Genomic DNA, 14,374 nt, shown 5'->3' with positions numbered 1-14,374 from the left:
CTAAGTAGCACTGCTACTTTACAATAAAAGCAATACTATTTGTATATTTACACTACATATACCTCTAATCCTGTCCACGGACTGTTTAACCTAGGCACCCTATACTGCTGTTATAAGGGCAAACCACAGTTAGCTAACCCCCTCCCTTGCCTAAGCTCGGTTCACACGGACTGTACACCCGCTACGAACCCTGTCCTCTTAACCGACCCCCTATCTCCATCCTAGGCCTAGTGTATTACTAGAATAGACTGGCAGTAGAGATTGTAACAATTCCTACCGTATTCAGACCCATTGTCTTGCCCGTGCTGTTACATTATATTAGAAAACTTGCTATTGCTAGTAACAGCCTTGTTATAATATCGCAGCAATTGTTTGTTTAACTATGTCTAGCTAGAGACGCGTCTAATTTAGTTTAGGTTGTAATCCTTACACACTATTATATTAAACTACTTAGTTATATAGATAGGATACTAGAGACCCTCTGTTAACTAAAGCCTTTAGGTTTAGAACTTCTTATCCCTTGCAATTAAAATTACCTTTAGAAAAGTTGCGTAGAATGCGCTAAGGTAGAAACTTAGAGACTACTAATAACTTATTAGAATTAAAGATAACTACTAATGCCTAACTTTTAACTACTAACTATAACTACTACCTTGTTAACAGCTAAACCTACCTCTATAGAACCTAAAGCTAGACCTACCTAATTTAGAGTTAACCTCTAGCAGTATATCTATGCTGAATTATAAGCATAGCTTAAGTAGCTAATCTACTAAAAAACTACTAGGCAACTACTAACCTCTAACTACTAAATTACCCCTAATAATGCCTTAAATTACTACTGCTACTCTAATAGTAAAAGACCTTTTAGGTACTCTTAATAATACCTAATGCTACCTTACTAAACGCACGCCTAAGATTAATAACTGTATAAATAGTAAAGAACTAATGTTTAGATAATATCAGGCCTTAATTAGTAAGCTAGGCATTAATGCAGATTACTATTAGGGCAGGTGCACGCATAGCGTTTAGTTTAGAGGACACTGCTAGCATTGCAAAGGAATATTTTAGAGTAAGGACACCTAGCTAAATTAGACTAGTTTTAGTTTAAGAAGGCAGAGGACACAACAGCAATACTTCCTACACTAATAGAGACTATTAGTCTACAGAGGGGGGGCAGTGTAACAATTCTTAGGAATTGTTCTATTTTAGGTGGCCTAGAAGCTATCTAGAAGGTCCTTGTATCGGCCCCGACCCCGACCTAGCCCCGACCCTTCCCTGCCCCCTGCTGTACCTCTATTCCCCTAAGTATTTAGTCGTACCTTCTCTGTAGCTAGCTTAGTAGTTTTCTAATACCCTTTGTACAAGACCTATAGGTGTTAATGGAATTCCTAGGTCATTAAGTCCCCACGCACTCCTATATGCCTCTGAGTGGATTCCTACCGCATTTAGACCCATTGTCTTGCCTGTGCCGTTACAAGAATAGGCAGAGACCTTGCTTTTTTTTAGTCTTTTTAATAAAACCTGCTTAGTGTAGGTTGTTGCGCAGTGCTTACAGTGTACTTGCTTTCTACTTGTTATGCGTACATTCTTTATGCCTTTAATAAGAGCCTATAGAGCGTTTAAGCTTAAGTGTTCTACACGCGTGTACTAAAGCTCTTCTAAGTTAGAGTGTAGGAATATAGTTTATAAGCATTAGTGTTCTAAAAGTATACTTTACACTATTAGGTAGGAAAAATAGCTTTATATTTAATAAACATAAAGTTATCTTTTTAGTAAAGTGTTATAATTACTCTATTCTTTTTTAGTGTGCTGATATATAGTGTATAGTTAAGTTTTAAATACTATAGTTCTTTTTCTCTTAAATAAACTCTTAAGATAATATTAATATAAAATCTTTCTACTATAACTACTTCTTAGAGCATAATATCTTTTATACGCTCTCTCTATACTTTATTTAACACTCTTATAAGCTTTCTAGTTTCTGTTCTCTAAATTAGAAATAACTAGGTGCCTACTTTTACTATACATAAACCTTAAGCTTTTCTAAATAACCTAGGTATAAGCAGCTTTATACTATTTTCTAAGTGCATAACACCTTTATTATCTAGACTTATGCTTATAAAATGTAGGTAAGTGTTAAAGTTTATAGTTAAATGTATTCTTAGTTTTACTAAAAGTACTAAGTTAATAAGTGTTCTAATAATACTTTCTAAGAAAGCTAGTTTATCTAATTCTTTAATAGTTTTTAGAATAGAGAAGGCTTTATTTAGAATTACCTAGCTTTTTTTAAGTAGTGTATCTTTTACTTTTTTATACTGCGCTTACTTAGGCTTTTTAAAGATCTTTTAGTGTGTAGTTTTATTAAGTGTTTTTAAGTTTCTAGTAACTACTAACTTAAAGTCTTTATAGTTTACTACTTTTTATAGATAAAATAATTACTCTATTATAGATTAGAATAGAGTGTGGATTTAGTAGAGTCTTAGTAGAGTAGCTAACACACCTGTGTGGCTAGCACACCTGTGAGGTACGTTGTTAGAAATTACTTATTTATTACTCTTACTAACTTCTCTCTTAGCAATGAGTACTTCCCTCTGTACGCCTGCCTTATGAATTTCACTCTCGCCCTCTGATTTAACCCTTCGCGCCTGACATATCCTCACGGCAAGCATCTTAGTCCTAAGAACGTTACCGCCCTATAACAATTTAGGTGGTCTGCTTGCTTATAAAACATGTTAACTATATGTTATACTTATATTAGATTTAAAGAAAAGCTAGCATTTTTAGAAACTAAATGTATAAGCTGTTACAGTTACAGTACAGTTATCTAACCCCTGAGTAGCCTGAGGGCTTAGCATTAGGTATATGTAAGGCCGAGATGGTCCTTACGCGCGACAGTATATATAATAATCTGTACGCAAAATCAGCTGTTGGTTGATTATTCGCACCTTTTGGTGCGATGGCGGAGTGGTACAGAGCCCGTACCTACAGTATATAGTCTCCTCGGCCTCCGTACCTCTGCTTCCGACCCTATGGTTTACTCTCTTTCTACCCTTATTCTACATTCCCTCTCTGTGTCTTGTGCTTCCTGCTTCATACCTCTCACATAAGTAAGCCCCGCGAATAATAAGGACAGTGTTAAGATTCGCGAATTGAATACACTATCCTATCTAAGAATGTTCTTATGGATCTCTCCAACACAACTCCTGCTTCCATTAGCAGTTTGAAATTTCCTCGTCATCCACTCTAATAATTCAGAAATCAGTGGCTAGGGCAGGCCTCCTCCCAGCTCTAACTATGCAACCATTCACATGCAAGCCTTTACTTGCAGCTAGGGGGTTGCTATTTCCTAATGTCGACGATAGTGTCTTTAGGGATAAGCAAACGCCAGAAAAGCTGCCATGGAAATAACCTGCTGAACAGAGACTAGCAAGATTGCATAGAGTGGACCACGATCTTTCTGTGTCAACCTCGGAACACCGAGAGGCATGCCGTGAGTTCTAAGAATTGCTAATATCATTCTAGATTGAAGACGGATGCGCAGATAGTGGCTGCTACTATGCCCTTTTCCTGCTTTCTTGGTTACGAAATGGCATGGCGCTTTGACATCACCTTCCCGACCGCCAGCCACTCCTCACAAGCAACTCTACCCTCTCCAACAGCCTCGTCATCGCCTCTGTCTGATCCACGCCCGGCGTCCCGTTCAGCAAAACAGTAAACTGCGACAATTCTACCTCAGAGAGCAACCTGTCATCATAGTACTGATCCTCATACCCGATGACTGGATGTGAGGGTGAGAGGCGCGACTGGCTGGCCGATTCGTATAGGACGAGAGCGATGTAGCAAGGATGGCCTGCGGCACCGGGAGACTGTTGACAGCGCACAGTAAGGGTGGGATAGGAAGGGTAGAGCGTTGTGAGGAATGCTACGTAAATAGGGAAGGTGAGCACGTGGGCATTTGGGATCTTACCCGATCTCTTTTCGGCCCGGTATACTCACCTCGGATATCAATATATATTGCCCTCCTCTGTCTCGCCGCTAGTCTCGCTTGCTCTCTCGCCGTTGAATCATCGACTGACTGTCTTTGGCCGAATGACGGCCGCCTCCAAGTCGGCATTGGTGAAAATATCTTTGGGGATTTGAGAACCTGGGGGATCTGTGGGAATAAAGCTCACCTAGACAACTAAGACGCGGATATTGCAGCTTGCAGACTGTGCAAGGGAAAATGTCGCACTTGTGCATATTTCACTCGCAGGGGTGTCGATTGGTGAGTCCCAGAAGAAGGTAGGGATAGGGACAGTTGAGCTGTTGAAATGGGGTGAGGCCTACATGAGAAAATTCACGCAGTTGCGTACGAGGCGCAGTAAGTGAGGGTGGTGAGGTTCGGCAAATATATTCATTGCACAAGGACGGAGGAACTTGGTTTCACGGTCCACACAATTGGGCTGGTACCATACTCCTCAGACTCGTATCCTTACCCTTCTGCCCCCTCTCAGCCACAACATTCACTACATCATCGATGAAAGTTTGGCCGCAAGCACTAGCATGAGCTCGGAGCGAGTGAGGGTTGGAGTATCGGGCGATGACGACAATTATGTTCTGCAATACACAGCTCTTCAGCATTCGACTGTGAACGAATTTTGTAAGAGATGTGAAGTAAGTTTAAAGAGATGTTCAAAGATATGCAGCGGGTATGCTACTACGGCTACAAAAGCTTAGTCTCGCACGGTCCCAGCGTGCCAGCCCTGAAGCCTTCCTCTGGCTGGGGTGGATGTTAATTGTTCTTATTGGTGGGGATTGGGATGCCTTGGGGGCCAAAATCCTGCTGCGCATCCTCGAGTTCGTCCCACTCGATCTCCCACAGGTTACAGCTGACATTGGACATCTGGGCGCCATTTCAGATAGTCATACCTCTCGGCGATGCTGACGATGCTTCTTCCGAAGTTTCTTGTGTCGATGTGTTGGGACTCACTCCAACTAGATATTTCCACGATCTTTCAGCCCCGAGCTGGGACAAAGCCACAATTGGACCGGCCTGATCTGCATCGGAAAGGAGTGCGCTAGTAGACAAGGCTCAGCCCAGCTGAAGCATAAATGGTCGAGGGTACCCTCAAACGGGCGAATCGACAAAACCCGGCGGCTCTGGTCCTTGTCTTCATTTCGCTTGAAGTCTTTGCATTTTCCACTTTCCTCTATTCAGCGTGTATCTGCAACATTATCAATACCATCAACGTTATCGTCTCAGCTTTTCCTTCTCAATTAATTAATAACGGTTGTTGCTAACGATGTCCGACGAGAAGACAGAGCCATGGACAGAGGAGGAGTTCGACGACTTCAACGTGGTGAACCGATGGACTTTCGCTGAAACTACCGAGTTCCATCCATACATCTTGGATGCCTCTGGGGCGAGGAAGCTTGAAACCCAAGGCCTGAAGGAATTCCTCGCTCTGGAAAACGAGCTCTTGCCTACATTTAAAATCTTCCACTCACAGGGAACTACTGGCCAAGTAACACCGGTCCGAATCACCCAAGAAGAATTCTCCTATTGGCACAAGACTGTAGGAGTGCCGAAAACTTTGTTAAAGACCAGGTTTAATAGCGATGATATGGGCTCCCTGGAGTATATGATAGAGCGAGATGAAGATGGCATTTGCGCCGTTAGTTTTGGTTGCGATTGGGCTCCTTATGGCGATGTGTATTGCTGGTTCATCTGTCGAATCAACTACCGCACCAACACACATAACCTGTTCGTCTCAGCCAAGAAGACTTTGGACGAGGCTGGCATACTGGCCATGCTCCAGGACAATAAAGGGCCCCTTCTTACCGAACCTCTCCACCTAATTGGCTACCTATTTACGGCGTGCGGAAGCTGGTGTCGCCGCCGTATCCAGCGCAATGTCCGTGATCTCCTGGAGATCGAGGCAGAGATTGGTGTGACAATCGACACGGATTACTTCCGGTCTAGGGGCTATAAACTCGAAAACGATGACTTCGATGACATCAATTCGCGGCTTTTCGGCGAACAGAAGTCTCTAGCAATCCATCGCGTCTATATCGACCACCTCCGAGACTTCAGCTCCACGTTGCAGGAGATTATGCAAACGGTCCGGGCTTACCGAAACGGGCCCATTAGCACAGACGACGGGCCATGGTTGGGCCGCGAGGATCGAGGAGCCTACGAGCTGGAATATCTAGACAAGCGGATGAAGAGCGTTATCAACAATTTAGAATACTGCTACACCATCTCCACAACGCTTTTCCAAGTCTTGTACAACCGCATGCTTCAGCGCGACGCGCAGCTCAACTACCGCGTCGCTCGCGCCGCAAAGCAAGACTCTTCAGCAATGAGAACTATAAGCATCTTAACACTGACCTTTCTGCCAATGACAGCCGTAGCAGCTGTCTTCAGCGGCACTGTGTTCAATTTCGAAAACTGGGGTGTCCCAGGTCAGAGAGTAGCCAGTGAGGGGTGGTGGGTATTCCTTGTAACTTGCATTCTCGCAACGGTCGTTACTGTTGGGGCTTGGTATGCATGGCTGTACAAGTCAGAGAAGAAACTGGATTGGGAGGAGGTGAAGGCGCGGAAGAAGGCGGAAGAGGACGAGGAAAAGAAAGAAAAGGATGAAGATAAAGACGGTGAGGAGGAGAAGGAAGAGGAGGGGGAGGAAGAGCAGAAAGATAACGATGAGGAAACAGGGTCGATCAAAAGTCCCACAATAAGGCGGTTGACGGGGCTTTCGCTGTCAGCAAAATCAAGAAGATCGACTAGGCAGACGATGGGAGAAGTGTAAGGAGTGGCTATTCCTTTATTTTGCAGTGCAATGAGTGCGGGGCAACGAGAATCAGGTATATTGGTCTAAGATATGTTCATACGGCTCATACTCCTTTTATACGACGTGAGGGTTTCCACTTCGCTTCTAGACCTTTTCCTATGGATTCTTTTGTTGTGCTAGTTGTTTCCACCCCAAAGTTGAATAGTAAGATGGATTTCTAGCTTTAATTAAATTAGTATTCTTTCTGATAAGCACATCATCCCCAGAATATAACGACTCGGCTTATCCAATCATCCCTTCTAGCTAGTACCATGGTCGACCCCTTCCAACAAGTGCAGTGGACACTATTTGACCTCACTATATCCGATGTCCAATAGGCAATGTAAATCTCGGCTCTCTGTTGCATTCAGAGCGTCTTCGCCGGTTGGAGATAACGAATCGCAAGGAAGATCTTCCCAAGCCCCGCACAATGCACCAACGCGTGAGGGCCTATCTCATCAACGCTCAAGCCATCAACGACTACCTCTCAGACCGGATCCAAACCGCCTATAACAGGAGAAAAACGAAGACACTGGGCTTCCGCATACATGGATATCACGAACAAATCAATGTCTTCCACGGCCTCCTCATAGCTTAAGCCCGTGCTTCCATATCCCTCCCCAAAACATCACTTCTTCCGTATCTGTGGCTATAGTTACAAGAGAGCAGGAGTTCTATACAGAATCTAACTTCGTGCTATGAATGGGCGTTCAAATTCATGTCTAAGCTTCGCAATTCCTGGAGATTCCGGTAGGATTAGTCGGTCTGAACTATTATTAGTAATGCAAAGGGAAAAGGTACATTGACCGTCACGTCAATGAGGAATAACTTCGTGAACATGCATACGGACGGAGTGGAGGAATAGGGTCGGAAAGGCTGCTGGCTTGTGATGTGCGAGTGTGACCAGTATGTCTAAACCGCTGAACTTGCCTAGTATTCAGTCTCAAGCCTCCCTCTCGCCATCCATAATCTACTGCTCTCCCCCTCACAGCTAGTATTGCAATAATCCCAACCATATAAATCCTCCCCAAACAACCGCCACCCACCCAACAGCACCTCTTAGCCACACCGGCCGGGCCCCAACCCCAGCCCCATTTGACACCAGATTTCCAGTACAATTCCCTGCACCCCCCACCATACTTCCAACCCCCATCTCCAAAACCAAAGAATCCATACCCCCCTGGACAACGTCGACAGGCGCCACCAACGCCATCTGACTCCACGAAAACAGTGTATTCCGCCCACCAAAAATAAAAACCTCAAAACGACCAGCAAACACACCGTCCACCCAGACCCGACTTCCGTTCACTATATCTGTTTCGATCCGGATGTCGGCGGGGACATCGATGGGGACGGGGTTGTGGGTTGAGGTGGTAATGTTTGTGAATATGCGGCCTGCATGGTCGGGGTCAGTGGGAGAGAGGGACGAGAGGGAGACGGAGCGGAGTGGGTATGGAAAGTTGTCGGCGGTTGTGAAGACGATGGTTTGAACAGTTATGGTGGAGTTAGAGGCGTTTGTGGGAATGGTGGTAAGAGAGAGCGAGCTATCAGGTCCGGACAAGAGGAAGGGTGCCGAGATGCGCATCGTCAGGGTATATGGAGGGCCGTAGGACCCTTTGCCTAGCGTCACCGTGACATTCGCAGGATCCGACGGCTGACGGGACCAAGAAAGAAGAGGGGCACCAGAAGAAGGGGAGTGTAAAGATGAGATTCGACGCTCTAAATTCTGCCCGGGTGCTTTTGGAATCAGGAAGTCTAGTGTAGAGGACAGACTTGTGGTGGTGATATTCGGGCCACGAGACCCAGACCACGCTCGCGCGCCGACAACAGGGATCCCGTTTCGCATCGCGTAGTATGCCTCGAGTTGCGTGGTCGCATCTGGGCCGTTGTCATTCCAGGCCGCGAGGATCGCGCCTCTATTCCTACTTGCGCTGGGGGCAAGTTGCTCGGTAGCATTCACCGAGTTGAAAAGCGCAGGATCCCACTGCCATCCGGGAACATTCGCAAAGTTCATCGTTCGGGTGATGTTGTAGAACTGAGAATACGGGGCTGGGAGAATGGGTGTGTGGTCATTTTTCAGACTCATGTAAGCCCACCAATCTTCCGAGTTGATTATGTCGTACCCCTCACTTTGGAGGATTACAGGGTCGGATTGTCCGTATTGCCAGTGCTGGGCAATGACGTCTTTTGAGATGGTCAGATTCTCGGACGGCTCGTATGTGCCCCATATTCTGACTCTCTTCCCTGAAGTTGAATTTACAAAATCTGATATCTCGTTTACGAAACTGATATAATCGTCCGCTAGCGTGAAGTCGTACTCATCCGCTCCAATATGAACCTCCTTAGTTTGAAACCAGGGCAAAAATTCCGCCCATATCGCTTTTACCGTTGGGATCGCTTCCGGGTGCGTCAGATTCAGCAGATCTTTCTTCGCCAATGCAAGTTCAGGCTTCCATTTTGTGATAGCTAGACAATGCCCCGGAGCTTCGATCTCTGGGATGACAGTGACCCCTCTCTGCGCGCAATGCTTTTGGAATTCTTCAAAATCTGCTCTTAATAGCGTCTCATTCTTCCTTTGAATGATACCACGGAGACCAGGATGTTCTGGATAAAGCGAGAAGTGAGAGAATATTTTATTCCACGTCCCATTGTAGCCTCGACTTAAAGGATAGTTATCACTAGAGTGATAGTGGAACTCGGACATCTTAAAGAAGGAAGCGTAGGTGCAAAGCTCTTTCAGAAAAGATGGAGAGTACCATTTCCGGCCCGCGTCCAACATGTAGCCCCTTGTGGCATATGCCGGTGCATCTACGATTCGACCTGAGGGTAGATCTGTTCCATTCGCAATTAAGAGCTCTTGCAGAAGCGTTCTTGTCCCCCAAAACATGCCTCGAGAACCGGTTCCGCCGATGTAAACGCTCTGTCCGGTGACTTCAAGTTCATACCCTTCTTCAGTCGCAATGCCATTCTCGTATGTCAATTGACTCGCCCCATCCCTAAATGGCCCAAGGAAGATTCCAGTAGCCGGGAATTCCTCAACCTTTTCCAGCATCCAGTAGGATCCAAAAAGTTGTGAGAGGTCTTGGCGAAACGTCTCTGCAAACTCGTAGGCGGTCGGCGGTATTAGAGTTAAACCTTCGGTATCGGTATGACCCACAAAATCTTTCTTCAGATATATTATCTTGAGAGACTTAGCGATCGAAAACCCCGCCGACGAAGCATTGCTGCTGAGCCATTGAACCGGCGGCAGAGCCTGCAGTGCTGAAACGACACCAAAGAAGGCACACAACACCCACAACATTGTCGTAGCGAGGTTCTAGGAAGAGTAAAATAAGCCTTGGGGCTGTCGACATGGCAATGACCAAGATTTTGTAGGTAGTCAGACACACAGGTACGCGGCACGTGCATTAGGTCCAGGCGCAGGCGAAGAGGGGACATTCCACGTAGACCAGGGTGGCATTGGTTATTATCCGTCGCATTTCCCCGCATGCTTAGCTTCTACCAATGCAACCTGCCAAGATTGAGGTAGAAATGGTGAGAGAACTAGTGCTGTGTTTCTGGAGCTGGCAAGAAAAAGATGGCTGGGAGTTACATCGCGAGAAAAGCGAGGGACTTGAGCTACCATGTTTTAGCGCGTAATGCACGGCCTCGCGTAATGCACAATTTTAGCAATCTGCGCCTTTTACTTTTAAAGCTCTAGAGACTTACATAAATTATAAATTATATAAATTTTTTATTATAATACTAATTAAATGCTATAAATTCTATTCCTAGCAATAATTTACATGTAATACTTTATAAAAAGGTTAATTTACCTACTGCGTTAAGTTTTACTTAATGCTAGCTCCTTTTTTTTATTTAATGCTGCATTATTATTAAAATCCTCTAGTGTACTAGTAATAGGCGTAGGAGCTTTCTGCTTACTCTTTATTGCCTGCTAGAAGTTATTTTTAAGCTGTTAATTAACCTGCTAAGTAAGCTCTACCTTTTTTTATTAAGCTGCTTTTATCTTAAGCTTTTGTAAGTAAGCCTTATTTACTATTACTACTTTCTGCTTTTTTCTTTTAACTATGTGCGCTTTTTTAGCTTTTTTTTACTTTTTTACATTTTACATTTTTTTATTTTTAAAGCTGTAAAGCTTTTTTTTTGTATTTTTTTATGCTTAATAATTATATGCTTTTTAGACTTTATTTAGAGACTAAAAAGGTGCGCTACTATAATATTCTAAAGGTGCTTCTAGTAGAAGAGGCTTGCTATGCTAGCAGCGCTTCTTTTTATTAATTAGCGCATTCTTAACCTGCTTAAGCTTATGCTAGAGAAGGATACAATATACTAAGAATAACTAAATAGTCTTCTTAAGCTTTTATATATCTTTTTTATAAAGATTACTAATAACTTTATTTAAAAAGCTTTTAACTTTTTTTAATTTTTTATACTAAGCGCTAAGCTAGTGCTTTTACTAGAAGATAGTTGCTTTTTTTACCTCTAGTAAAATTAATCTAAAACTACTTATAGCTTAAATAGTAATAAACTAGTTAATATACTTTACAGGCAAGTTGCTTATACACCTAAGTTGCTTACTTTTACTAAAACCCTACTAAACTACTTTTCTTATACTAATGCATTTCTAACAACACTACTTAGACACGCTAAAAAAATATTAGATATAGCTTATACTTTAAGCTTTTAAATAAAACATAAAACTTTTAAAGAAACATACTATAGCTATGTATAAAGTTTTTTTAAAAAATAATAAATAACTATAGCACTAGACAACCTTTATAAGTTAATTCTATAGCTAACTTATAAAGGCTAGGTAATAATAAAAAGTAGGTAATTATTAAGACTATACTTAAGTTATATATATAAGGATTTTCTTTTTAAATAGCATTTATAGCTAATATAGCTAATTCTTTACACGCTAAGTATAATCTAGGCTATATTAGCATAAACTAGCTTAGTATGTTTAAAAAGTATTATCTAAAGCTTAAAGTAATATTTAAGTGTAGTATAACTATAAAAAAGCTTTTTATAAGAGTTTTAAAGTAATTTAAAGTAAGTTTAGCTTTATAAAGAATCTTAAAGCTAAGTATAGTATCTAAAATAATAATATATTTAACTTTAGTAAGATAAGCTTTATTATAAGCTAAATATTTATTAACTATACTTATGCTTAAAACTTTACTTTAAGCTTTAAATAACACTTTATAAATATACTAGGCTAGTTTATGCTAATATAGCCTAGATTACACTTAGCGTGTAAAGAATTAGCTATATTAGCTATAAATGCTATCTAAGAGGAAAATTCTTATATATATAGCTTAAGAATAGTCTTAATAATTACCTACTTTTTATTATTACTTAGCCTTTATAAGTTAGCTATAAAATTAGCTTATAAAAGTTATCTAGTGCTATAGTTATTTATTATTTTTTAAAAGACTTTATACATAGCTACAGCATGTTTCTTTAAAAGTTTTATGTTTTATTTAAAAGCTTAAAGTATAAGTTATATTTAATGTTCTTTTAGCATGTTTAAGCAGTGTTATTAGAAATACATTAGTGTAGAAAAAGTAGTTTAGTAAGGTCTTAGTAAAAGTAAGTAACTTAGGTGTGTAAGCAACTTGCCTGTAAAGTACGTTACTTTAAAAGCACTAAGAATAGTTTTATGCTTAAAGAACATTTTCTAGGCCTTATTAAACATACTATAGAGGTCCTTTTTTTAATTAATAATAGTCTCTAGCATCTATCTATAAAGCTAGCTAGCTTAGCTAAGTAAGCTAATAAAAAAGGTTTAAACATATAGACACTAAGAGGCTGCAGTGTATAAGTTGCATGTAGTAGGTATACAGCTAGAAGAATCTTATTATTATTATAGTACTTAATAAACTTTATTAAAACATGTAATCTATAGCTATCTAAAAATAAAAGTTAGTACACTTATTACACTTTTACTTTAGTCTTATAATTAAACATATGTTTAAGCTATAACGTACCTAACAGGTTGGCCGGCCACACGGGTTAGCCGGCCACTTTTGCCAAGCCCCTACTAAAACCACCCTATTCTAGCGCAAAACAGCCTACTTTAGCCCTGTATAAAGTAATATAACGTAAGATATTATTTAGAGTCTACTTCTACTACTTTCTTACACATACGCAAGTTATGTCTAGTCTAATTGCACTGCCTATATTACCTTTAACTTAGCTTACCTTCTTTAGCGCGCACCTGCGTCTTTAGCTTCTTTTTATTACTACGCGCTCTAAACTTCTTTAAAGCAGTTAGATAAGCTTTATTCTTAACTATTAAAGTTTTTTTTGCCTAAATCTGCTTTCTTTTATGCAATCTATGTTATGTAGCAGCTTTATTTGCTACTTAAAGCTTTATAATCTTCTTTTACACTAATACTAGCTTATGTGTAATAATTGCTGCCCTCTTTAAGACTTTCTTAAAAGCTTTTACTATAAATATTAGTAAGCTATTTATATGCTTTTAAATTCTTACCTTTATAAGCATTAATTATAACCTAAATTTAAAAGTATTACTTAAAGTTTATAACTACTAAGGCTTATTATTAATAAGTAGTAGTAGTAATAAAGTATATAACTAAATGTTAAGAGCTATTTTAACTTATTTTAAGTTAAATAAAACTAAACTAGCGCTTTAAACCCTATTTTAAATATTACTAAAAGTAATTACTACATTATAAGTGTATATAAAGCATAGTAAAAACTTAAGTTTTATAATATAAGTAATCTAGTTACACATAAGATTTTTAGCTTAGCGCTTATACACCTTCTTTAAAGAGGCAAAACAACCTACATTAAAAGGCTATAAAAAGTGTAATAAGTGTAGAAGCATATAAATAGTAATAATTTTATTCTTTTTATAGTACTACTAGAAATTAAGTAAGTTATAGCTTTTATAGCTATTAATAATAAAAAGCTAATAAGTGCTTATAACTTTTTTTTATATACTTATTAAAGTGCTTTAACTACTATAGCCTAAACTTATTTATTATCTAGCTGTTTTTAAAGACTATAATAACCTAGTTCTAAGGCAGATTCTTTTTCTTATACTAAGCAAAGAGGTAATAGCAGCCTTTAAAGATAATAAAAAGTAAAATAGCTTACTTTATTATGTTAATGCTTTAAATAACTATTATTTACTTTTTATTACTTTACTATATTACTTTTAGCTGTCCTTGTGTTACGGTCTACGGTTGGACCAGCGTAACTCCACCGACAGAGCTCCACAATCTAGCTGGATTGGAACAGGGCTTGCTTATAAACTAATTAGAGGACACAGAGGCAACGCAACTGCCTGTAATTATAGAAGAATGCATTGTCTAATAGGAGGACGGGCTGCAAGTCTAGGGAGTTAAAGGGAGCTTATAGGAGCCCTCCTTAGCAGACTCCCCCTAGCTCCTGCTAGCTCCCCTTAGCGCCCTAGCATATATATATAGTTCCTATATTAAACAACCTTTAGAAAGTGTGTTTAACATTTAGTTTATTTACTATATAAACTAAGTAGCATTTAGCTTTCTAAAGAGCTATAATACTATTTATAT

At 40.5% G+C, this 14,374-nt stretch overlaps 2 protein-coding genes across 2 annotated transcripts; one reads left to right on the top strand and one right to left on the bottom strand.

The window, feature by feature from the left end:
- Window positions 1-6,305: 6,305 nt before the first annotated feature.
- On the top strand, window positions 6,306-6,602 carry BDR25DRAFT_160310 (uncharacterized protein; the record flags this gene model as incomplete). The annotated part of the gene is made up of 1 exon (XM_033684030.1): window positions 6,306-6,602. A coding segment is annotated over one exon (297 nt), but the record flags the coding sequence as incomplete, so codon positions are not given.
- Window positions 6,603-7,494: 892 nt separating this feature from the next.
- On the bottom strand, window positions 7,495-10,118 carry BDR25DRAFT_381864 (beta-N-hexosaminidase; the record flags this gene model as incomplete). Its single annotated transcript, XM_033697735.1, has 2 exons — window positions 7,986-10,118; window positions 7,495-7,574 (listed from the first exon to the last, which is right to left on the bottom strand). The coding sequence occupies exons 1-2, from the start codon at window positions 10,108-10,110 to the stop codon at window positions 7,495-7,497; spliced, it is 2,205 nt and encodes a 734-aa protein (XP_033551920.1). The 5' UTR covers window positions 10,111-10,118.
- Window positions 10,119-14,374: the final 4,256 nt, after the last annotated feature.

Source organism: Lindgomyces ingoldianus, assembly GCF_010093535.1.
Source record: "Lindgomyces ingoldianus strain ATCC 200398 unplaced genomic scaffold BDR25scaffold_5, whole genome shotgun sequence".
Classification (NCBI taxonomy): Eukaryota; Fungi; Ascomycota; class Dothideomycetes; order Pleosporales; family Lindgomycetaceae; genus Lindgomyces; species Lindgomyces ingoldianus.
This window is presented reverse-complemented; position numbering and strand designations above follow the sequence as displayed.